This window comes from Erinaceus europaeus, chromosome 9, assembly GCF_950295315.1.
Source record: "Erinaceus europaeus chromosome 9, mEriEur2.1, whole genome shotgun sequence".
In the NCBI taxonomy this organism is placed as follows: domain Eukaryota; kingdom Metazoa; phylum Chordata; class Mammalia; order Eulipotyphla; family Erinaceidae; genus Erinaceus; species Erinaceus europaeus.
Window position 1 is genome coordinate 66,502,384 of NC_080170.1, and position 26,500 is coordinate 66,528,883.

Genomic DNA, 26,500 nt, shown 5'->3' on the forward strand with positions numbered 1-26,500 from the left:
GACCCCAACACCTCTCTATCCCCATTCTTTTTGCTCCTTCCCCAGAGTCGTTACTTTGGTGCAATACACCACATGAAGATTAAATAAATGCATGGTTTTACAGTGAGCAGAAAACTAAAGTATTATCTTATGCTAACTACCAGACTATAACATTTTTAAGGGGTAGGACAGTGGCATACCTGGTGGAGTACACACATTACCATGTACAAAGACCTGGGTTCAAGCCCCTGGTTTCCATCTGTGGGGAGGAAGCTTCATGATTGGTAGAGCAGTACTTTGGGTGTCTCTTCTCTATTCTATCTCTTCACCCTCCCTCCATCTCTCCTCTGCTATCAAAAAAAACTAATGGCCACCTGGGACAGTGAAACCGTGTTAGGTGCTGAGCCCCACTTACAACCCTGGATAAAAACAAAAACAAAGGGGTTGAGTGGTAGCGCAGTGGGTTAAGCACAGGTGGCGCAAAGTGCAGTGACCAGTGTAAGGATCCTGGTTCGAGCCCCCAGCTTCCCACCTGCAGGGAGATCACTTCACGGTGGTGAAGCAGGTCTACGAGTGTCTATCTTTCTCTCCCCCCTGTCTTCCCCTCCTCTCTTGGTTTCTCCCTGTCCTACCCGTTAACAACGACATCAATAACAACAAGAGGAGCAACAAGGGCAACAAAAATGGAGGAAGAAATTGGCCTCCAGAAGCAGTAGATTCACAGTGCGGCACTGAGCCCCAGCAATAATCTTGGAGGCAAAAAAATGTGTGTGTGTGTGTGTGTGTGTGTGTGTGTGTGTGTGTGTGTGTGTGTGTGTGTGTAAAATATAAAACCCCAATACAAAATAATTAGAATAATGCTATTTCATAACACCAAATCTCAGGTTAGTATATAACTTAGCTGTTTATTTGTAAATGACAGAGGAGATAGTTTGAGTCTAAAAGCATTTAAAACAAAAATAACAAAACCAGATGCTATTTGCCATTCACATTAGTACTGCCAAACCCATCAACATGAACCCATTTTAGGACTTGCCTAAAACATACTTGAGGATGGGATTGCAGGTGTAGGAACTGAAGATAAGTTGAGCTGGCTTTCAACACTACTTCCTTTATGTAGCCTGGGAGATGGCACAGTGGGTAAAGCACTGAAGTCTCATCAGATGCTCTGGGTCCCTACACACACACACACACCCTCCAATTAATAAACCTTAACAACAACAACAACAACAAAAAAAAAACATGACTTACAAAGAATTCATAAAACTCAACAGCAAAAACACAAAAGATGAAATTGAAAAATGGGAAGAGCTCAACATGCCAAAGACAATACACTGATGGGTTGAAAGTACATGACAAAAATGCTGTTTGTCATGTATATACAGTCAAGGAAATGGAAATCATGGTGACATGAGATACCACCTCACACCTGTGAGAATGGCCCACATCAAAAAGACAAGAAATAGCAAGTGTTGGTGAGGATGTAGTAAAGGGGGACACTTAGGTACTCTTGGTCAGAATATAAATTGGCTCAGCCTCTTTGGAAAGCACTATGGAGACTTATCAGTACATTAACAAGAAATCTGCCACATCACCCAGAAACTCCACTCTCAAATCTCTGTCTGGACAATACAAAACACTAAGCTGAAAAGATTACTGTGTACCTATGTTCACAGCAGCACTGTCTACAATAGCAAAGATGTGGAAAAAACTCAAGTGTCTGTCAAGAAATGAGTAGGTAAGGAAGTTGTGACTTCTATGCAGGATGGAATATTATTTATGAAAAAGATGAAATCTTGCCTTTTATTATATAACATGGACAGAGTGAAAGGGGATCATGCTAAGTAAAATGTAACAGAAGAGCAAATATGGGCTGATCTAACTTGTGTGGGGCCTACAGTAATATGATGGAGCTGATAAAGTCAAACATAAATCCTAAGTCTCTAACTGCTGATCTAAGGGCACCAAGCCCAGTGGCTGGTGGTGGGTGCTATGATAACACATATATCTGAAAGAGTAGAAAACTGTACCCCTAATTGTCTGGGAGGTGGCTCTCAAGTATGAGGTCCTGAGTTCAATCCCCGGAAGCACATGTACCAGAGTGATACCTGATTCTTTCTCTCTTTTCTCCTGTAACTGCCACATCACCTCATAATTTTTTTTTTTTTAAATCATGCCAGGTATACATGTATGGCAAACAGAAAATCTTGCAATGTACACACTTGAACAATATAACTCATCAATACATCTGCATGGGGCCAGGAGGGAGCTAACATCTTAACATGTGCAAGGACCCAAGTTTGAACCCTAATACCATAGACAGCACTGGGGGTAGGGTGTGTGTGTGTGTGGGGGGGGAAGGGTGCAGTAGTGTTGTGACTCAAACAGGAGTTTGGGACTATTAGCACATGAATGATGTCAGCCTGAGGAGGTGTGACAGAGAAGGGAATGTATAAAAAGCACGGACTTGGAGCAGGTCGCTTTCTTTGGCTGCTGCTGCTTCTCCTGGTCAGAAGCATCTTGTCGGAGGTGCTCCAGGTATCTGCATGGCTACTTCTCCTGGGAACTGACCACGTGTGACTTTGCTAGCTGGTAAACTTTTAGACCCCTCTACAGCCATGAGCAACCTATACCTCAGGTGATAATTGTTTATCTTATGGGACTAAACTTTTTATAACTATACTCAGACTTTATGGACCTAGCGTACTCTTAAGCCCTGATGATAAGTGCTTACTTTGCCTTTTACCTGTTTCATCCTAATAAAACCTATTGTTTAAACCTGTTCTCAGCTCCCTGCTATGAATCCTTTTACATACTGCAACTCACCCAAACCCTTTTTAAAAATTTTTATTTTATTTTTGAGAGAGATGCAGACACACACACACACACACACACACACACACAGAGAGAAACACCAGAGCACTGCTCAGCTCTAACTTATGGTGGTGTGGGGGACTGAACCTGGGACTTAGGAGCCTCAGGCATGAGAGTCTGTTTGCATAACCATTATGCTGTCTCCCCCAACCCCCAACCCCTTTTTAAGTTAAAACTTCAACATGGTAGGAGCTACACAGATGGAGGAGCAGAACTGTGACATCTCTCTGAAATGAAAAGACTGAAGAGTCAGTCTTAGAGCAATGCAGTCCTACTTACAAGAGGCGTCAAGTTCTGGAAAAAGAATTCCTGAAGCTATGTTGACAAAATTTGATCAATTAATTGAAGAGTAATTAATGTTTCCCAAAATGGCTGAGATCAGATTCTCAACTAAGAAAATATATCAGCTATTAAGTTTCTGGTTTTATTTTTAATTTTCATTAGTGATTTAATATTGATTTATCAAATCATAACCTTTTCCAACACCAGAGTTCTATGTCCCCATTCCCTCCACTGGAAACTGCATAGTTCTCCCAAGATCAAGTTATTTCTATAACTATCTATCTCTATTTATATGTATTTGCCCATTTTTTTTCTATATTCCTGCCTTCCCTTCCTATGTCACACTTACTACTTCTGATTGTCTTTCCTTTTTTGAAATTTTTTTTTCCTTCTTCTTTCTCTGGGTCCATGTATTTTGTTGAATTTTCTGGTGATTCTTCCGCTCCCACCCAGTTTATCTGTAGTATGTCCTGAAATGGCTCCTACTCCATAGCCATGCCTCCGGAAGTTCCAATCAGCCATTATTATTATTGTTGTTGTTGTTATTTTAATGTTCTTTTTTGCTCTTGGAGGCTATTTTTTCCCCCATTTTGTTGCCCTTGTTGTTATTGCTATTGTTGTTGTATAGGACAGAGAGAAGTCAAGAGAGGAGGAGAAGACAGACACCTGCAGACCTGCTTCACCAACTTGTGAAGCGACCCCCCTGCAGGTGGGGAGCTAGTGGTTCAAACCTGGATTCTTGTGCTGACACCATGTGCACTTAACACAGTGCGCTACCACCTGCCCCCCAGCCATTAATCTTAAAGGGCAACTAAAAATCCCAGAACTAGTTACAGATTGCTTTTAGTTAGTTTAGAAAAAAGTGAAATTCTTTAAAATGAAAATAAGTAATTATGTTACTGTATTCTGGCATTAGGCACCAATTTTCCTCTTATATAAACAATTTTCTCCCCTACTTTTCTGATATTGAGAGAGGGAGAAAGAGAGGGAGAAGAAGAAAAGAGAGAGGGGCCCCAGTGGTAGTGCAGCAGGTTAAGTGCATATGGTGTGAAGTGCAAGGACCAATGCAAGGATCTCGGTTCGAGCCCCTGGCTCCCTACCTGCAGGGGGTTGCTTCACAGGTGGTGAAACAGGTCTTCAGTTATCTGTCTATCTCTGTGTCTTATCCAACAATAACAACAGCAATAACAATAACAACAATAATAAACAACAAGGGCAACAAAAGGGAAAAAATAGCCTCCAGGAGCAATGGATTCGTAGTGCAGGCACTGAGCCCCAGAGATAAGAGACACCTACATCATTGCTCCACTGCTTGTGAAGTTTTCCCACTGCAGGTAAGGAATAAGGGCTTGAACCTGGGTCTTTGCTTATAATAGCATGTGATGTACCACCAGTTGGGCCCCTAAACATTTGTTTAAAATGTCTAAATTGGGTTGGGGGAAGTAGCCATTTATAATGGTTATGTAAAAGGCTTTTATGACTGTGGTTCCAAGGTCCCAGGTTTACTCTTTGGCACCACCATAAGCCAGAGCTGAAGACTGCTCTGGTAAAATAAAATAAAATAATAGTAAACCTCTATAAACTGATTTAAATGGATAAATATAGCACTAGCTGCAAAATGAGAAAGAAAAAAATCTTCAACTTAATTTTCCAGGCAGAACTATGTATTTATTTTTGCATAAGTATTGATAAATTCCAGCTTATAATGATGCTAGGGAATGAGCCTGGGATCTTTGGTGCTTCAGACATGAAAGATAGTTTGCAAAACCACTGTGCTATCTTTCCAGCCCTGCAGGTAGAACTTTAAAAATATCTGAGGGCAGGGCAGTAGCACACCAGGTTAAGCGCACATAGTGTGAAGTGTAAGGATCCTGGCTCCCCACCTGCAGGGGGGTTGTTTCACAAGTGGTGAAGAAGATCTGCAGGTATCTGTCTTTCTCTTCCCCCTCTCTATTTTTCTGTCCTATCCAACAACAGTTGCAACAATAACAGCAGCAACAGCAGCAACAACAACAACAACGGGGGAAATGGCCGCCAGGGGCAGTGGATTTGTAGTGTAGGCACGAGGCCTCAGGGGTAACCTTGGAGGCAAAAAAAAAAGTGTGTGTGTGTGTGTGTGTGTGTGTGTGTGTGTGTGTGTGTGTATTAGAGACAGAGAAACTGAGTGAGGAAGGGAGAGACAGAGGGTGAGAGACTCCTACAGGAGTGCTTCACAGCTACAGAAGCTTTCCCACTGCAAGTAGGGACTTGGGCTTGAACTCAGCAAGCAGAATTTTTTTAAATTAAGCCCTTTAAATTGCATTTAAATGATTTCTGAGGTAGAAATGGAGCCAACTAAATGAAAAGAGTAATATAATCCTTTCTAGGACAATTCTCAGAGTCTCTGATTTCGAAGTTTTCATTTTTCCCCAATGCTATTAAATTTCAAATTTTCTTATGAATCTAAAGATCATTAGTTTTGTATGAAATGTTTACAAAATAAGCAAAGTCTCAGGCAATGCCCAAATCTGTGTCAGTGTGTATGTACTTAACAGAAAAGTAGTGCATACATATATTTAAAAAGATAGTGTTTTTCATCTATTAAAATTACTTCCTTGCTTTCAACAAGCTGTTCTGGCTTTTTGTTGCCAATCCTCTATCTTCTTTCCAGAATATGAACAAACATCATTACAATGGTAAATAACATTCTGGTTTTCTACTATGGCAACAGTTTGGTTTTAAAAATATATATTATTTTTACAATGCATGGAATGATGTAGAGTTAAAATGTATAAGATTAGATTCAATATGCTGGTTTCTCAGTGAAAATATTATCCTCCAAACTGATGACATTCATAAGAATGGCTTTCCGAAGGGATTTTCTTTATGCCATCTGTTAATTATCCATAAGCATAAGCTGACAACCGCTGTATCACCTTTCTTATTTCTTCAGTTCTGGAAAAATCCCCAATAAAAGTACCAGATTAAATGGAGAAATGCAGAGCTAATGAGTCAATAATTTTGTGCTGGCCTCCCAGCATATAATGGAGAAATAGAGCAGAGCATACTACGCATCCACATTAAAGACACTGAGACATGGGGGCAGTGCTGAGTTCCCTGTCCTTAGGATATTTAAAGTGTGTGAAATGCATGAAGCTATTTTTATTCAGAATGTTCTAAGGCTTTTCACTAGCAAATACAATTTAAGAAAATCTAGGGCTGCGGAGATAGCATAATGGTGATGCAAAAGCCTTTCAAACTTGAGTCTCTCGGGTACCAGGATCAATCCCTAGCACCGCCATAAGCCAAAGCTGAGCAATGCTGTGGTGAGAAAAAAATTTTTTAAACAAGATTCCTTTTTAGGTATTTAGCAGACTACTGGGTAAGTAGTTAAGAAGGTACTCTTCCAGTGTGGAAACCAGGAAGGATCAAGCTTTCTGTTCGTGACTTGGTTCTGAAAAATGAGTGTCAGGAATGCTTGCCTTGTGCTATACTAGGCCTAATATTCCTTTCCTCTTGGCTGGAAAGGTAGTAAGAGTCATTGGTGTTGCTGACGGGGCAGCGGGGGTGGGGAGGGTGGGGGTGTTCTTAATCAAGCTGGCATGGTCTGAGGATTGGGAGCAGATGTCTGGTTGGCTTGAAGCTGTGGCTGAGTACACAGGCTCCAAGAACCCTATGGGAAGACTGCACAGGATTGGCTGGGAGACTGAAACATTTCTCTGAGCACGGCATGAAAACATGTTCAACCGCAAGCCTGGTAATCTGGTAAAGACTTGATTGCCCTTTGATCAGCTCAGAACCCCATGTGCAGGTGTATCTCCTAGCATCATGTATCCTGGGGCTCAGGCTCAGCTTCTGCCTACTGCCTCCTCTGTATGTCTTCTGGAAACACTTTGCTTTCTGCTTCCTGCCACTACCAGGATTAATGCTGGGGCTTAGACCATCCCTCATGGTCATTTATTTTTATTCATTATTTTTTTCTTGTCTTTTCTTTCCTTCTTTCTTTCAGATCAGGGGTAGGGGATATTAGCCCACAAAGTCATCTGAGCTGGCCCTGCCAAGGCATCCTCAGGTGTGACTCGACACTCAATAAATTTTGGAGCTTTCTTCATGGCAACATTAAAGGTGCTGATTTTTAAGTCGAGAATTTTGTCTGGCCTGCAAAAGATGTTATAAATATCCACAAGGGCCTGATAGGAAGATGGGGGGGGGGCACTGCAGTACAGCTCCACTTCTGGAAAAGCTTGCCCCCTGCAAGGGCTCCTCCTACCTGGTGGCTTGGGGGCTGAACCTGGGTCTTAGCATATGGTAATGTATGTGTACTCTACCAAGTGATCCACCCACCTTGTACTCTGGAAAGAACACTGGTTCTGTTGTTTGGTACAGTATGAGTTTGATTTAATGCAAAGCACTTTGGAAATGCACAATATGCAAGCACAAGAAGGCATAAAGACAAAACTCCTCCAATGTGGTGAGGCTGGGATCAAACTTAGGTCATGCATATGGCAAAGAAGTGCACTATCCAAATGAGCTACTTTTTCTAGCTTTAAGAATCATTTTTAATGAGCAAAATTGATTTAGAGTTTGTGATTATTTCTTTATGTAACATTTAGCTTTTTAAAAATACAACCAATTCTGGTTTCAAGTCTTGAAAGTAAAATAAAGTACAATGCTTTTTAGCCAGTGAAATAGCTCATTTGGATAGTGCACTGCTTTTCCATGTGCACAACCCAGGTTCTAGCCCCACACCCACCACACTGAAGGAAGCTTCGGTACTAAGGTCTCATTCTTTCTCTGAGCCTCTCTGTTTCTATGTTAAAACAAACAATATTCTCCAGGGGTGTGAAGTTGTTGAATTTTCACTGTTTTTCATACTTTCAGAACTACCACTTATTTACTTATATGACAGAGAGAAAATGAGAGGTGCAGGGGAGATAAAAAAAAAAAAGGAGAAAGTAAGATACTTGCAATACTGCTTCACTGCTCATGAAGTTTCCCTTTGTAGGTGGAGACAGGAGGAGGGGGCTTCAACCCTGATCCTTATGCTGTGTGCTCAACTTGGTGCACCATGGCCCGGCCCTTTTCTTTCAAAGATTTGTTTTATTTGCTACATATGAACTTCATATGAGACAGAGAGAGAAGTCAGCATACCAATCCAGCACGTAAGCCACTAGGGTTCAAACCAGGAACCTTCAGCATGCAAATCTGATATTCTACCAATGAAAAGACATGTTGTGAAATTTCTACAAAATTTTTGCTTCACAAGGTTCATTTCAGTTCAGGACATGCTGACACATAATTGTGCTAGTAGAAGAGAACAAGAGACTCTGGCACCTGTTTCTGAAACTGACTGGTCCTTTGTTCTTTCAAAAAGATGAGTCATGTTTGACAAACGCCTTGGAAGTTAACACACAATAGCATTTTCACATGGTGACAGAGGAAGCAAGATTCCCCTCCCAATAACACCAGACTGTGTAAGCAGAAGCTGCTCACTTATTCAATCTAAGACAATGTGGATACTTTCCTGTACATAAACTTTTAGAAAGCATTAACATTTTTTGGAGAGCGGGTGAACACTAAATAACAGGATCACAGATACCCTGCCAATGCCACCATGGGACTCCAAATAAGAAGCAGGTAGAACCACAATATACATTAAGTATGTAAATAACAGAGATACACTAAGTAACGTGGGAACCAGTTACATGACCTCTATTTCCCATACAAGTCAAAACCCCAACCTTAGACTGACATAAGAATCCTTGGCAGTAGAGACCTGCCTGGATCCGGGCATAGCAGTAAAAAAAAACCATAATAATGAGGCTGGTTGGGGGTCAGGCGGTAGGTTAAGCACACATGGTACAAAGAGTAAGGACTGGGCATAAGGATCCCAGTTCAAGACCCTGGCTCCCCACCTGCAGGGCGGTCGCTTCACAGGTGGTGAAGCAGGTCTGCAGGTGTCTATCTTTCTCTCCCCCTCTGTCTTCCAGTACTCTCTCGATTTCTCTCTGTCCTATCCAACAGATGACAGCAATAACAACAATAACCAAGGGCAACAAAAAGGGGGGAAAATAACCTCCAGGAGCAGTGGATTCATAGTGCAGGCACTGAGGTCCAGTGATAACTCTGGAGGCAATAAATAAATAAATAATGAGGCTGAGTCAACATATAAATACTTGGCTTCTATGAAAGCAAAGCATGTGCTTTGCTGTCATGACAAAAACACACACATCAATTAAATGAAATTTGTGCATAGATTTTAATAATTCTACTAAACCTGTGGGTTATGAGTGATTCCTTCAAGTTTTTGAGAAACACAGACCAGAGCAATGCTCACTTCTAACATATGTGATACCATGAACTAAACCTGGGACCTCTTGAATACAAGCCCTATTCTTGACTGCTGAGATATCTCTCTGCTACTTTTATTTTTCAAATGTTTGAGCATTAAGGTACTTCTTTAGAAGTGACAAAGTACTGCATCTGGTAAGAGTACACAGGTTAGCATGCTCAACGACTCAGGTGCTAGTCCCCAGTCTCCATCTGCAAGGAAGGAACTTCAGGTAGTGTTGAGCAGTGCTGCAGGTGTTTATCCTCTCTGTCTCTTTCATCCTTTCTCCTTCTCTCTTAAAACTCTCTATTTAGAGGAGAGAGAGAGAGCGAGAGAGAGAGAGAGAGATGGCCATTGGGAATGGTGGAGTCATCAAACAGACACCATGCCCCCCCAGCAATTAAGTTGGTGGCAAAAATTTTTTTTTAAAAAATTAAATAAAGGAGATGGGAAAAGAAATTCTTTAGAAATGAAAAACAGACTGAGGAAATAGTATAGTGGTTATACATAAAGACCTTTGTGTCTGAGGCACCAATGTTTCAAGTTCAATTCCCCACCACCACCAGAAGCCAGTATTTAGCAGTGCTCCAGTTAAAAAAAAAAATATATATATATATATATATATAATATAATATAATATAATAAAGTAAAATGGTGCATTGCACCAAAGCAAAGGACTCTGGGAAAGGACGAAAAGGGAAGGGTGCTAGGGTCCTGGAACATGATGGTGATAAAGATAGGGGAGAGAATGTCTTGCAGACACTTATCCTGGGGAAAAGAGATGTTTTATACCTTTGTGTCAACAACTAACCGTATCATTAACCCCCTCCCCTATAAAGTGGAGTTAAAAAGGAAATGAAGAACACACTCTAAGGGAACTGGGCAGTAGGGCACCCAGATTAGTGCAGGTTACCATCCTCAACAATCTGAGTTCAAGCCCCCGTTTGGAAAACTTATGCTCAAATAAGCACTCTCGGGCCATCGTCAAATATTAAAACTAACCTTTATTTCAATTTGGTAAAACAGAGGCATAGATGAGCAGAACACATTTTTATCAACTCTTTTCCTGGCCAAAAATGGTGGCGTAAAGAGGGCACTTCTGAGCTTTGAACAAAGGAACACGGAGCAGAATCTCAGGAAAAGTTTCGCTTTATCTTGCTCTTGGCTTTATGTCTTTTGAGACCCCTGGCAGCATTCACTGTCCCCGATGCTGCAAGGAAGCCAGGTCGCGTGTGAATCTGCTTTCCAAGTGCAGTCCTTTCTCCTTGGCGAAGCCTGGGACTGGGTGGGGTGCACCCTGGCCTGCGATCAGCCCCTGGCCGGTCCCCGCAGGTGAACAGGCGAGTGGCTCAGTACAGGCTGTCGGTGTTGGAGCTGCGCGGGCTCTTGATCTTGTCGATGTTCTTGAGGATGACGTCGTGCAGGGTGGCGTACTGGTTGCGCACGTGCAGCAGGATCTGGAGCACGCTCAGGTACTCGTTCTCATCCACCTCCGCCACAGTGCGCCGGTAGTCCTCCACCTGCGGGTACTTGACCATCTTGGCCACCAGGCGGGCGCGTGTGCTGTAGTAGGTGGAGAAGCGGCGCAGGTAGGAGGCGGCTGTGCTCTCCGCCGTCCACAGCTGGTCGACCGTGTCCTCCTGGATCGACACCCCAAAGTTGTTGCCATCCTCGGCACGTGGGATCAGCAGCTGCACCCACATGCGCACTGTGCTGCACTTCTGCCGCAGCAGCTCGATCTCCGGCTTGACACGCTCAATCAGCTCCACCAAGTGCTGGTTGCTGCGCAGCATGGGCCCTTCGCGGCACGGCCCATCCCCCACGGGGTCCGGGGCACCGGGAGACACAGGGGCCGGCACCGACCGGATCTGAGACAGGTCCTGCAGGTGCAACTCCTGGACCCGGCTGTCCAGCTCCGACAGCTTCTGGGGGAAGAAGGTGGCCACCAGATCCTCGGCCTCCTGCGAGATGCGGGCCCGGAAGGAGTCCACCTTACACTGCATGTCCCGCTCCACCTTTAGCTGCGCCGCCATGGCCCAGGCCGAGCGTTGAGGGGTGCCAGAGGTCATGTGGCGCTGATAATAGCTTCCGGTCGACCCCAGCAGACCACGCCCCGGAAGTTACCTGTGCGGAAGCCACTCCTCTCCACGTAACTGCTCGATTAAGCATAGACTGCCCACACCACATGGGATTAGTCCTCTAGGTATGCTAGGTCGGGGTAAAAAGTAGGTCTCATGATTCTCGAGACTTACTATAAATTTGCCTTAAAAAAAGTAAACGGAACTTCTGTTTCCCTGTAGGCTCCTAGAACTGCAGAAAAAGCTTCCCATCTTCTAGAACTTCATTCAACTCTATCTAGTTTATTTTTTCTTGTAGTACTTCTTAATTTTTTTATTAGCTTTATTTATTTATATAGAAACAGCCAGAAATGGAGAGGAAGTGGGTGTAAACGTGAGGGAGAGGGAGAGGGAGATGGAGAGGGAGAGGGAGAGGGAGAGGGAGAGGGAGAGGGAGAGGGAGAGGGAGAGGGAGAGGGAGAGGGAGAGACCTGCAATACTGCTTCAACCCTCGCAAAACTTTTCCCCTGAAGATGGGGACTGGGGGCTCAAACCAGGACTCTTGTGCACTGTTAACATGTGTGCTCAGCCAGATGCGCCACCACTTGGCCCCTGATACTTTCTTTTTGGCTCTTTTGCAACGCCACCAGCTCCTATGCTTTGTATACCAAAGTAACTGCCATTTAGTTCTAGAGATTGAGGTGACTGTGTCCTCCATGCGACAGTCAGGTTCCCAGGTATCTGGCAACACTACCTTGAATGCATTTTTAGAAAACTTATCGTCACAAAATCTAGAGCTAAAAAGTAAAGTACCAACAAGGGGGACATGGCACAAGTTGAGCTTCCACAGCAAGCAAAGGGGGAGATTGACTACAGGGAGGTTGCTGTCGTTCCACCACTTCTAAAGGATTCCATTTTGTTCTTTCCCTATCAGCAAAAGTGATGAGGAGAGGGATAAAGAGGCACCACACCATGTTCCATTGTTTATGAAGCTTCCCCTTATGCATTATGCTCCCAAGAGGTCCCAGCGAGTAGCACTGGGGTCCTCCCACATAGTAAAGTGTATGCTTTATCAGTAGAGGACTGGAATGGAAGAGACAGAACAGGGAGAAACTGGAAAAGGCCCTTCAGAGTTGTCCTGAGTTGAGGACAAGTACCTTCCTGAGAGGACTATTTGATGGCAGGACTTTGGACATCTGGGAAACAGATCCCAACTGACCTGTTTCATCAGTTCTTGGGAAATGACAAAGCAAATGAGGCAAAAGAAAGCCAGGTCTTGCCAATGCCCATGTCCATTAGAGAAGCAATTACAGAAGCCAGAACTCCTACCTTCTGCAACCCGTAAACAGTCTTGATCCATACTCCCATTGAGGAAGAAGTGGTAAGAGAAGGAGGATAAGAGGGCCATGAACTCCAGCCCCATCAGGACCCAAAGAAAAAGGAGGAAGGAGTGAGGTACATTTGGATGTAACGGGGCTATGAGTGGCTTAGTGGGGGGGGGGGGGGAAGAGGGCTGAATCTGGGAGAAAAGATGGGAAATTATGTACAAATATAACCAGATCGTTGTAGAGTGGCTGCAACCTAGGGAGAGCCACGGTGGTTTACAACAGAGGAACTGGGGGTTCAGAACTCTGGTGGTGGGAACAGTATGGAATTATACCCCTGTTGACATGTAACTTTGTAAATCAATGTTAAATCAGTAATTTTAAAAAGAGCGAGAAATAAGAACATAAAGGGAAACACAGAGCAGAACTTGGACTGGGTTTAGTGTACTGCAACAAAAAAGGACTCTTGGGGGGGGTGACTTTCATGTCCTGGTGCATGATGACTTAAGGGGGGTTAAAATGTTATGTGAAAAACTGAGAAATGTTGCACATGTACTAACTACTGTATTTTTACTGTTGATTGTAAACCATTAACACCCCCATAAAGAAAAAAATATGGGGAAACAAAAAAAAAAGTTTAAAAAGCCAGGTACTACAGTAAGGGGGTTTGCTCAGCACCAGCCAAGACAGGATGTTTCTCATTCATGTTATAAGGAACAGAATTATTGGAAGGCCTTCTTCATGTTCTATGGTTCACTACAACTGACCATGATACCCAGTACACAAGTGCCATAGTAAGGCATATTAGAGAATTAGTGATGCAAATTATATTTAAGTCACTGAGATGGGTCCTGATTAGGAATATAAGACTAAAAGATAATTTTTGTATTCAGAATGCTTCAAGTCTACTAGGAGTGACACAACAGATGAGGGTGTAGAAGAGGGAAGATGGGTGGAGTGTTTGGACTAGAAGGGCCCCTTGGAGAATCTATGCTATTCGACCTTAAGGCATAAAGCAAAGTGACAGAAAATAAGAGGTTTGTGGAAGCTGGGCCCTGCTGCCATTTGTAAAGAGTGGATTTCAAGAAAACCTATAATGGAATTCAGGCAGGGAAATAGGTGCCATAACCCAATGAGAAAGTCAACTCATGACAGTGGTGACAACAGGGCTGAGAAACCAGGAGGGGATTTAAGAAGTAAAGTTAACACTAGTTGATGACAGTTTTAGATGAGGTGAAAAGGCAAAATTCAATACTATGCATTTTGTTGTTTTTTGCTTATGGAAAATATCTATTTATACTTATATTGACTCTCCTCTAACAGATAAATTAGATCTACATATTTTCTCTCTCTCTCTTACACACACGCACATGCACACACACAGAGAGAGATCCAAGTTAGTGGAATTTAAATAGGGCTATCAAACAGAAAAGGAAAATCAATTCTTGAAACATGGCTCCATGTTCTCAATTTTCTTCTTAACTCTAGCTAATAAAGATTTAGCAGAACTATTATGGAAATCTCCTTTAAAGTTAAAAACCTTTGGACAATTTACCAAATGGTTACTCTATGAAAGAACATTTCTTACTCTTTTAAAGAAATGGAGAAAGCCAGCAAAGTAGTTCACTTGGATAGTGTGCTGCTTTGCCATATGTGCAACCCAGATTCGAGGCTGGTCCCTATTACACTGAAGGAAGCTCATGACTTGCTTTGGCTTTGTCTCTGTCTCTCTATCTAAAAAAAAAAAAAAAAAAAAATATATATATATATATATATATATATATGGAAAAACAGATAAAAAGATAACTTTCTACTTATTGTACTGGTTTATGTAACTATGTATGGAATTAGCTTCTTTTATTATCTAGTGAGAGGATATAGGGTCCCTTGGGGGATTCAGTACTTTTTTTCTGATGTGAGCTCAGAATTATATGTATATATAATGTCCTTGGTAATAAGAATAGTGGCTCCTAATTGTTCTTCCCCCACTGACCATCAGCAGTTGTTCTTTTTTAAATTTTTAAAAACATTTATTTATTTATTTATTTATTCCTTTTGTTGCCCTTGTTTTATTGTTGTAGTTATTATTGTTGTTGTCATTGTTGGATAGGACAGAGAAAAACGGAGAGAGGAGGGGGAGACAGAAAGGGGGGGAGAAAGCCAGACACCTGCAGACCTGCTTCACTGCCTGTGAAGTGACTCCCCTAAAGGTGGAGAGCAGGGGGCTTGAACCGGGATTCTTACACGGGTCCTTGTGCTTTGTGCCATGTGCGCTTAACCCACTGCGCTACCACCTGACTCAGAGCAGTTGTTCTTTAAAAAAATATGTAAAGTACTTGAAAGACTTGATTTGGCCCATGAAACTCATACTGGAGGTTGCCAGCTCCACTATGCAAGTCCAGGGAGAGTGAGGTGGTGGCACTTCCTTCTTCCTCCACAGCCCAGCAGGGCTCATCCTGGGCTGACAGCCACCACTCACAACTACAAATCTGTAGACTGACTCATCCTTTAGGAAGGGGCTCAGTCCTATGAGAGTTCCATTTCCAGAATTGTTCTAAGCATCCGTTACTGTCTCAACTGGACATAAATGTAACCTTGAAATATGGATTAAAGCTTAATCTTTCACAATAACACAACGCCCTCACTGATTTCTGTCTGTCAAAATTAGGAGAACACTCACCAAAGAGGCTGAATCCAGATAATCTGGAGAGTGATGCTATTTATTTCCTTAGCATTCTTAAGTTCTCTGTCTTCTGTGCTGGTAAAATAGCTCATTGCATAATGCACTGCTTTGCCAGATGTGTGACCCAGGTTCAAGCCTGGCTCCCTCCCACACTTAAGTTTTGGTGCTGTGGACTCTCTCTCTCTCTTTCTTTGTGTGTGTCTGTGTGTGTTTCTACTTAAATAATAATAATGTTTTCCACCTACAGGTTACAATAAATCTTACATTTTCTGGACCAAATGGATTCATTAACATGTATAATAAAAAGCTTACATTTGCAATACAGTCACTGAGAAGCCAGCTTCTGGGCTGGCAAGTTCATCAATATGTCATGTGGCCTTCCTTCCTCTTTCCTCTTGCACTGTTATAAGCGAAACCACAGGGTTACTAGAAGCTTTCTGGCTATTCTGTCTTCTCTTCAGCTGTACTTGCTAATGGGGCACCTTCAAGATCAATGTCCTGATCTGACATGCATGTACCTCTGAGGAAGAGGAATGCCAGCTCCAGGATCAGGGTGTGGCTAGGATAGTGGTTTGCTCTGCTTCTTCCCAGTCATGTGACCCCTGGTGATGTCATCTGACCTTACCACACTTCACTCTGCTTTTCATCTCCAGAGTAAATGCTCCAATCACTAGCTCATAAAGTTGTCTTGAGGGTGGAGTGCACATATGTGAAGAGATAGTTTCACCCAGTGTTTTGTACATGGTAACTGCTTGATAAACATTCGCCACAGTTGAAATCAGCTCAGTTAAAATTATAGAATCTCTACCTTGCCCTTTGAAAAGGAACAGAATTGCAAATTCTATACAAACAAACCAAGATTCATGCTCTTGATTTTTAGCCATGATGACTAATTGTGCTTCGGAGCTGTATGGAAAGGATTTATAAAAGTCTGGCTAAGATTCCTGAGATCACCACCAGTACTTGGAATGCCTGTCACAGTGGGCACAGTAACGTCAAGCACAAAGTTTACTGGCTATCCCAGATGTCAATAGCAATTCTGAGTGGAACCCCCTGTGGAGGCAGCCATATCCCCATCAAACTCGAATTCCCTCGTGAATTATACCCTTGGTCTAATCTGAAAACAATGATGCCCACTTTCAAGGGTCACAGAGACCATGACTCCAACAAAATCCTACTGCTCTCTAAGTATCAGAGTCTTGACCTTTAGAAAGATCCTCGGGTCCGGATGTCCGCATTCAAGACATTGCTGGATTCCCTGTTTATAAGATCCCTGTGTTAGAAGAACAACCACCCCTTTAGTTCTGCATTTTTCAAACGCAGGGTCTACCAGTTCAGTACAATGGTATGTGTGTGTTCCTTCTCAAGAGTAAAATATTGGATTGTTGGAAAAGTCAGGACATATTTTTGCATAGAAATATATCTCATGGCTGCTGATAACCCAGTAATTGACACCCACATGTGTACAGTTGGGGACCAGCAATTTTGGGGTCATACAATGGACAGCCAGCATTTTGTATTTTTTATGACTAAGAAGGTACCAAATACAACTGCTACTAACTGACTAGAGTGGAGCCTAGAGGATCTAATTAGCCTTTTTTTCCTGCTTCTAAATAACTGTTGAGCAATAGGACAAAGGTTTTCCTACTGGTTCAACTCAAGGAAACGAGGGGAGGGAAGACTCATCTATCATTGAGTACTTAATGCACAAATTATTAATAAGTTAAAAGGGAAAGCAACTTGAGAGGCAACATTACACTTTATTTATCTGCAGTGACCATTTCACAAAAACCTGACCTACTGTATACATGCATGTGCTGGATTTGCATTGTATTATCTTTGTAATTTCACTTATATTTAATTTGTGTAGCTTTTTTGGCTTTGTAATTCAGGAACTAAAAAAGCCCACATGTTACAAGAACTTAGTTTGCATGGACTTAGCAAACAAAACTGGAGAATTTCCTCCTATAAAAGAGATAAACCCCAGGACTGGTGGTAGTGCACCTGATTAAGCACACATTATACAATGTGCAAGACCAGGGTTCGAGCCTCCTGTCCCCACCTGTAGGGAGGAAGCTTTGCGAGTAGTGAAGCAGTGTTGCAAGTGTCTCTCTGCCTCTCTATTACCCCCTTCCCTATCAATTTCTGGCTGTCTCTATTCAATAAAGATAATTTTAAAAAATTTAAAGAGAGGGAAAGAAACCCCACTCGAGGACAGTGGGGCACAGAACTTTGGTAGTGGAAATGGGCTGGAATCATATGCCTCGTGTCTTATAATCTTATAAATCACTATTAAATAACTAATAAAATAATAAAAAAGAAAACACTCTTTTGATGCCATGTACATATGACCACAGAGGTAGTTTCCTGAAATGCTTATCTGTTAATGTTTCTTTCTACCACACAGTAGAGAGCAAATTCTAGCAGCAAAGCCCCCAAGCTCCTTCATGACAGGCCATCTTTAATCCACAGGCCTTTTCTCTCTGTCCCATCATCCGGGTGCTGTGCCACTGCCATCTCTCTGGGTGTGATATGCCATACCATCTTGCTTTCCTTCACTCTACCCTCTTCATTCCTACTTCTTTCTTTCCTCCTCTTCTCCCCCCACCCCCACCTCTTTCTCTCTCATCAGAGCACTACTCAGCTCTAGGGTCTCAGGTCAGGGAATGAACCCGGGGACTTTGGTGCCTTAGCCATGAAAGGCTTTTTGCATCATCACTATACTATTTCCTCTGATCTCTCCTTTTATTTATTTCTTATTATTTCTTAACTTATAATGCCTGCATGATTCCACCATTCTTGGGCTGACTACCAATCTCACCATTTCCAATACTTCAGAGAGACAGAAACAGAGGAGAGATACCAAAGCACAGTTCCACCATTAATGACATTTTCCTAGTGTTGAAGCACAAACCTGAGGTCCTTTGCATGTTAGAGTGAGTGATGAGCAGATGACCTGTCTCCTGATCCTTACCCCTATTTCTGTAATCTACTAAGAACTTTTATTTTTCAAGATCCACCTTCAACATCCCAAAAGAAACGAGGCCTCCTAGTAACAAGTGAAATAATGTGAGAGTATCAATTAACCTTTTCTCTCTCTCTCTCTCTCTCTCTCTCTCTTTTTTTCCCCTAAGCCTGAAATCTGATATGCAGGTAGATCCAAATTATTGTCTGGGGGAGATGATGTCATGGCTGGCAGAAGGACCAGAAAGCTGTATCAGGGAAGAGAGTAGCTCCCAAATATGGGAAAGGTATATAAATACTGTTGACTGTAAACCCCACTGATTTGATCTGATCTGGGGCCCATAATCAGCATAGGAGCCTATATGACCTCTGCATCCCTGTAGATCTGAGCTCACATTCTGTGGTCATGAGTAGGAACATTCCAAGCTGCCCCAATATCAGGACCCATCTTCCTCAGGTATAGCATAGAGTATACTGTCTAGCCTCCCTTTGGAGGATGGAACATTCTCTATTGTTGTTGATCCAAGCTAAGGGCAAGGTACTATGGTGGCCCACAAATGGGTCTATTTTGTTGTTCCTGATAGAGATGATCAGTAACAATGGAAAAAGGGATAGCTGTTGATAGAATTAAATAACTTGCATAAAATGTCCAGAATAGAAAATGCTTCATATAATAGCCATCCTATTTGCAATCTCAGAGTATTCTGCACATTTCATAATAGCTATTATAGCACTGGAGTTTGTGTTGACAAGTCATTTTTCTCTACTACAATGAACTCTAAGGACAGAGGTTTTAGATCATTTTTACATATTCTAAAGAAGTACTGCTTGATAATAGTAAATGTCAAGTGAATAAACAAATTAATAACCTAGGATAAAATTTATCAGGCAGCACCTGACAGCAGAAGAAATGGGACTCTCAAGCAGCTTTTTTCTTTTTCTCTTTTTTCCTGATAAAATTGCTGATTAATCATGCAAAATCTCATCTTAACTTTAACTAATTCCACATGAAGTAAATGCAAACAGATGAAAACAAGTAATATATATTATTGTTAAAATGATAAAGATCAAAGATATAGATTTTGAATTCAGTAAGAGCAAGTGGAAGTGAATCCCTATAGGTGTGGGACTATGTGATAGCTTGGTAGAGCATAGGGGAGCTCTCCCATCCTTGGATGGAGGTCTGGATAGACACCCCGCTTGTTAGTCTCTCTTGTCATAGAGGTGAGCCAAGAGGGAAAAAGTCTCCCAGACTAAGCTTGCCTTGTTAGTCTCTCAAGCCCACAGAGACCTCATGCCCCTCTCCATTAACTGCAGGCCACATGGCTGCCTGCTTTAAGGTTCATTTACTCAAAGATCACCTCACCTTTGGATCACAGAGGAGAACACATCTTATCACACACTCCTAGTAGTGCCCTTTGATGTCCTTAATTTGCTTATCTTCTCTCTACCTCGCCTTAACTGGTTCAACCCCTATTCTCCCCTCAAACACCTTTGGGTAATTAAATGCCTGCATCAGGAGACTAATTATCTTGACCTTTATGTATCTGCATCAATTCTTGTCATATCAGCCCCCTAACATAGGGGCAAGCTGACCTTTAAGAGACCTGTAATTTCTGACATATTTGAATAATGTTCTTTGTTTGGTTTTCTATTTAAACTCTTACCACATGCTAATAAACGAGATTTGAGAGCACATCATTTCTCCCCAGTGTCTCTACTTCGTGTCGTCCCTTGAGCAAGTGAGAGAGAGCCGGTTGGATAAGCCTTCCTGCTGGTGTCACCCCGTGTGAACGCCAACATATAGGGAAACCCCATAAGACTTTAGAACAGACTTTTTTTTCTGCCTCCAGGGTTATTGCTGGGGCTCTGGGCCTGCACTACAAATCCACTCCTGGAGGCCATGTTTTTCCAACATAGTTGTTGCTGTTGAATAGGACAACGAGTAATTAAGAGAGATGGGGAAGACAGAGAGGGCTACAGAATGACACCTGCAGACCTGCTTCACTGCTTGTGAAGCAACCCCTGGCAGGTCGGGAGCCGGGGGCTGGAGCCAGGATCCTTGTGCCAGTCCTTGTGCTTTGCACTGTCTACTTATTAACCTACTATGCTACTACCCAGCCCCTTATAGCAAACTTTTCAACTGAAACTCCACAGGTTAGAAGTGACTGGCAGAACATGTTCAAAGTTTTAAAAAGTGTTAAATGGAACAGACCTCCAACCAAGAGAATATTCTGCCCAGCCAGGTTATCTTTTAGGCTTGAGGGAGGGATATCATCAGAGCTTTTTAGACAAAAGGATTTCATTAGAACCAAATCAGCCATGCAAGAAATACTAATGGGATTTCTACAGATGAAAAAGATATCCCACTCACAAGGAACAAGATGTATGAAAAATTCATTAAATGACCATAAACTATTTGCAACCAGTAACTGCACTTAATGATAAACATCATATTTCTATAGAAATGAAGGGACTCCTACAAGATAATTTCTACTGGTGGACAACAATTTTGGACTACTAAAGTTAATAACTGTAAGTATAATTTGTGTGTTTTCCTTCATGTTGACTTTCTTACTAATGTACAAAGGATATTAACAATCTTTCATTTTCCTTTTTAAAATTTTTTATTATCTTTATTTATTTACTGGATAGAGACACCCAGAAATTGAGAGGGTAGGGTGAGGTAGAGAGGGAAAGAGACAGAGAGACACCTACAATGCGTCAACACTTACAAGTTTTTCTCTTGCAGGTGGGGACTGGGGCTTGAACCCAGGTCCTTGCGCATTGTAACATGTTTGCTCAACCAGGTGCCTCCCAGGCCCTTAACAATCTTTACACCATATATATTGTACTGATTTTCTCAGTTCACTTTGATTTTATTATGTATTCTTCATATTCTCAGAAATGACTGAGATTTTCATGATGTCAAATTCATCAAGATTTCTCAGCCTTCCACATTATGCTTAAAATGTATTCTCTTCCCCACTGTGGGGCTGCGACGCAAAGGAGAGAGAGAGGAGACCCGAAGCGGAGAAGGAACACAATTCTTTATTTGCACGGGCACCTCAGAGTTGGGTGAGAGTGCAGTGGTTCGGGCCACATGGAGCTAGCCAAAATGGCCACCTCCCACTACGCACCACACCCAGGTGAAAAGCAGGCAAGAGAGAGCAAGGGGTGGAAGAAGAAGGGCTTTTATGAGAGAAAGTCGGGACATGATTGGCTAGGAAACAAGGCACTTGGGGCTTGGATAATGGGAAGGGGGAGGAATAACCAAAGCACTCCAACTATTGCAGGGAATTGACAATGCCTTGAGAGGACAACATGGCGGCTGTGACTGCATCTGTACAATTTCCCAGCACCCACAACTATATAATTTTTGATAACAGGACCCAAACTATTAAATGGAGGAAGGAAGAAGGGTCTCTTTAATAAATGGTGCTGGGAAAACTGGGTTGAAACATGCAAAAGAATGAAACTGAACCACTTTATCTCACCAGAAACAAAAGTCAGTTCCAAATGGATCAAGGACCTGGATGTCAGACCAGAAACTATCACGTACAAATACTTAGAGGAAAATATTGGCAGAACACTTTCCCATCTAAATCTCAAGGACATCTTCGATGAAACAAACCCAACTGCAAGGAAGACTTAAAAATAAACCAATGGGACAACATCAAATTAAAAGGCTTCTACACAGCAGAAAATCACCACCCAAACAAAGAATACCTCACAGAATGGGAGAAGATCTTTACATGCCATACATCAGACAAGAGACTAATAACCAAAACATATAAAGAGCTCACCAAATGTAACAACAAGGAAACAAAATAACCCAATTCAAAAGTAAGGAGAAGATATGAACAGAATATTCACTACAGAAGAGATATAAAAGGCCAACAGACATATGAAGAATTGCTCCTAGTCACTGATTGTCAGAGAAATGCAAATAAAGACAATAGTGAGACACCACCTCACCCAAGAGAATGTCATACATCAGAAATGACACCAACAACAAATGCTAAAGAGGTTGTAGGGACAAAGGATCCCTCCTGCCCCGCTGGTGGGAATGTAAACTGGTCCAACCCCTGTGGAGAGCAGTCTGGAGAACCCTCACAAGGCTAGAAATAGACTTCCCATATGACCCAATTCCTCTCATAGGGATATAGCCTAAGGAGTAAAGCACACCCATCCAAAAAGATATGTGTACACTTTTTGTAATAGCCAAAACCTGGAACTAACCCAGGTGCCCAATAACAGATGAATGGCTGAGTAAGTTGTGGTATATATACACAATGGAATACTGCTCAGCTACTAAGAATAATTAACCCACCTTCTCCAAACCATTCTGGATGGTGCTAGGAGTTATGTTAAGTGAGATAAGTCAGAAAGACAAAAGTGAGTATGGGATGATTCCACTCATGAACAGAAGTTGAAAAGGAAGAATGGAAAGGAAAATGCAAAGGAGATATTAGATTAAGTTTGGAGTACTGCACCAAAGTGGGGGGGAAAAAAAAAAAACAACCTCTGGGTGGAGGGTAAGGGTAGATTTTCAGCTACACAATAGAGGATGGGAGTAGGGACACAGACTTTTGGTGTCAGGGATGGTGCTAACATACATTTCTATTAACTTATAGCCTTATAAGTCACCATTTAATCAATATAAGAGGGGGGAAAATAGGCTGTCTTAAACTGTCTGATATATTGACCACACTTCTGAGTATATTTCCCTTAATCTAAGCACTTAAGGTTTCAAATTTGTAACCTGACTGAATTTTAACGGTAGGCTTAAATTGTTAATACATTTCTAATAATAACTTTTAAAAATATTAAATTACCTATAATCTTAGACCAGGGAGACCAGAAGCAACTGGTCTTGTCAGTATATAAGATGGTTATTTGTAAATAGCATTAAATGACATAAATCATGGTGGTCTTGTATGATACAGCAAATCCTAACCATGGGATTTTCAAAGTAAACCAAATTCCCAAATAATTTGGTTATAACAACAACTACCTTTTGCCTTCTTAAACTCTAAGACAGCAGGAAAATTCTCCATTCTCTGTAAAACCCAGTTTTCTCCCAGTCCTGAAACTTCTGGGTGTGGCCTGTTTTCCTTCTTGCTTCTCTCAATCCATACCACTTGATACTGCATCTGCTGATCTCAACCAAATCAATGCAATCAGTACCACCTCGACATGTTTCACTTCAGATTGTGTCCAGAGATGCCAGGTGTGGGATGTCAACCCTTCAGCTCCATTACTCTGGGGAGACCTTTCCCAGCTCATAGGGCTCCTAAATTCCATTTCAGGTGGTGCACCTCCTAACAAAACCACAAAAACTAGACAGAGACCAGGGCCCTGGAGATAGAGCACATGTGCACATGTATCCCATAAGTTAGGGGAAAATATGTAACTTAAAGTACAAGTGCACGATAGTCTGGAGTGACTCAATAAGTGCAGCAAGCAAGTAGAAAGACCTAAAAAAGACACTATTTTATTAAGTACTCTAAAGTACTTAATCAAGCAGTTTCTACTTAGACCTAGATACCCTTCTCACCTACTTGCTATTTCACTTCCCTCCTCAATTACTCTAAGGCTAACCTTGCCAGACAAAGTAAGGACTACAAAAGCTGAATAAGGGCAAGAGACCAGCACACTTTAATGATGACTCTTTTGGTCACTACCAAGCCACCCCATTATCTGGGGCCCTAGTCAGGGAATCCTGGGATTCCCACAAAGACATGATGGGTCTAAACCTCTAACAGATCCCTCTCTCCACCATCGCTAGCCATCTCTATCAGGAACAACATCATAAACCCTTTTGTGGGCCTCTACAGGAACTTGCCCTCAATGTGGAATAACATTGGTAGGGGCTGCCCCACTTTCTGAAGGGAGGTCGGGTCAACATACTCTGCCACTCGAGGAAGACAGGTCCTACAATGAGTGCAGAACTAAAATGTTCCTAGTTGTGACCACAGAATGTGAGTTCAGACCTACAGGCATGCAGAAGTTACACAGGCTCCTATGCTGAATATGGGCCCCAGATCAGATCAATGGGGTTTACAGTTAATGGTATTTATATACTTTTCCCATATTTAGGAGCTACTCTCTGTTCTGATCCAGCTTCCTAGTCCTATTCCCAACTCTTACACTAACTTCCCAGATAATACCTTTAGCCCACCTGCATGTTAGCTGTCAATCTCAGGCAAAAATTAGTAGTCATGGACCCCTTGGAATATACCTACAATAATAGACTTCTAGCTTTTTCCAAAATGGAGACCCCCAAATATCATCTGCTCTATTCTTACCTTTAGGTTCCTAATTATTAAACAATTTGTTCTGCATTATATCTTAATGCTTTTCAGCCACCAAGTTGCAGATGCTTCCATGATGTCAACCTGACTTCCCTGAGCAGACAAACTCACCAATGAGTCCTGGAACCCCATCTCTCCAGAGCCCTACCCTACTAGGGAAAAAAAAGAAACAGGCTGGGAGTATGGATTGACCTGCCAATGCCCATATTCAGCAGAGAAGCAATTAAAGAAGCCAGACCTCCCACCTTCTGCACCCCATAATGATCCTGGTTTCGTGCCCCCAGAGAGATAAAGAACATGAAAGCTTCCAATGGAGGGGATAGGATATGGAACTCTGGTGCTGGGAACTGTGTGGAATTGTAGCCCTCTTATCCAATGGACTGTCGATCATTATTAAATCAATAAAAAATTGCAATCTCTTTCCTCAGACTATTGGTGGTTTCTTTAAGTTCTTTTACCCATGGCGTAATTTAAATGCTTTGACCCCGAAGTCAGTCTGTCTAGGTTCAAACTTTAGTCAGCCATGTATTAGGTGTGTTACCTTTGGCAATTCAATTTAGTTACTTTTACATAATATATGTAACAAGCCTCTTAGAAGCCATATTACTTGATTGTTCTTCCACTATTTTTATTATATAATTTACAAGTGATGTTTCAATTCACTTGGATTTACTTGGTATACAGTACAACTCAAAGAACAGATTTTTTTAAAGTTCAGATTGCTAGTCAGTTGTCTCTGAAGCACTAAAATCAAGTAATTATGGCGCCAGGCAATGGTACACCAGGTAGAGCATACATGTCACCATGTGCAAGGACCCAGGTTCAAGTCCCCAACCCCTTCAGACAGGGAGAAGCTTCACAAGCAGTGGAACAGTGTTGCAGGAATCTTTCTTTCTATATTCATCTTCTCTTTTAATTTCTCTGCCTTTCTCAACATAAAAGGGGGAGAAGAGGTAGCCAGGAGTGGTAGAAGATTAGTTGCAGAGGCACCAAGCCCCAGCCAAATCCTGGTGGCAATTAAAAGACAGGAAAAAAGGTGGGGGGGAGTCGGGCGGTAGCACAGCTGGTTAAGCACATGTCGCGCAAAGCGCAAGGACCGGCATAAGGATCCGGGTTCAAGCCCCCAGCTCCCCACCTGCAGGGGAGTCACTTCACAAGCGGTGAAACAGGTTTGCAGGTGTCTCTCTTTCTCTCCCCCTCCTCTCTCCATTTCTCTCCTATCCTGTTGTTAAAATTCAGCAGGCTCTAGCTGGCCGGGCTAGCTTCACGGGCGGGTAACAGAGACGACCAGAGACATACGGCTGGGCAGGGAAGCTGTATTTCTTTATTCAAGAACAACGATTCATAAACTAAACCAAACTAATCACCAAACAGAACTCTGCTGTCTCTTTGCGGCGGCGCAAGCACTCTCTCTTACTCTGCAACTCTCCAACTCTGGAACTCTCGAACTCAGGAACCCTGGAACTCTGGCGGGGTTCCTAGGGGCGGGGCCAAGCGGCCTGCGAAACTAACAGGACTGATCCAATTCTCTTGGCGGGGGAGAACTAGAACAACCCAATGTAAAGCATACAACACTATCCAACAACAACGACATCAATAGCTACAACAATAAAACAAGGGCAACAAAAGAGAATAAATAAATATTTTTAAAAAGAGAGAGAATTGTATCCCTGTGACAAGACTATGTAAATCAAAATTTCTCAATAAAG

At 42.3% G+C, this 26,500-nt stretch overlaps 1 protein-coding gene and 2 long non-coding RNA genes across 3 annotated transcripts in view; 1 reads left to right on the forward strand and 2 right to left on the reverse strand.

The window, feature by feature from the left end:
• LOC132540421 (uncharacterized) overlaps positions 1–2,995 on the reverse strand; it is a 216,491-nt gene extending 213,496 nt beyond the window's left edge. Inside the window, exon 1 of the long non-coding RNA XR_009551614.1 lies at positions 2,903–2,995. This is a non-coding gene — a long non-coding RNA (uncharacterized LOC132540421). The remainder of the gene's footprint in view (positions 1–2,902) is intronic.
• Positions 2,996–10,504: 7,509 nt separating this feature from the next.
• LOC103122687 (proteasome activator complex subunit 3-like) lies at positions 10,505–11,691 on the reverse strand. Its single transcript, XM_060196989.1, has one exon. The coding sequence runs from the start codon at positions 11,512–11,514 to the stop codon at positions 10,795–10,797; it is 720 nt and encodes a 239-aa protein (XP_060052972.1). The 5' UTR covers positions 11,515–11,691; the 3' UTR covers positions 10,505–10,794.
• A 971-nt stretch (positions 11,692–12,662) lies between these two features.
• LOC132540221 (uncharacterized) lies at positions 12,663–25,019 on the forward strand. Its single transcript, XR_009551429.1, has 3 exons — positions 12,663–12,957; positions 20,940–21,009; positions 24,843–25,019. It is a non-coding gene; the product is annotated as an uncharacterized LOC132540221 (long non-coding RNA).
• The last annotated feature ends 1,481 nt before the right edge of the window (positions 25,020–26,500 follow it).

Excerpts from the sequence above, each read along its gene's own strand:
- LOC103122687 (XM_060196989.1), bottom strand. The coding sequence starts at position 11,514 with ATGACCTCTGGCACCCCTCAACGCTCGGCCTGGGCCATGGCGGCGCAG.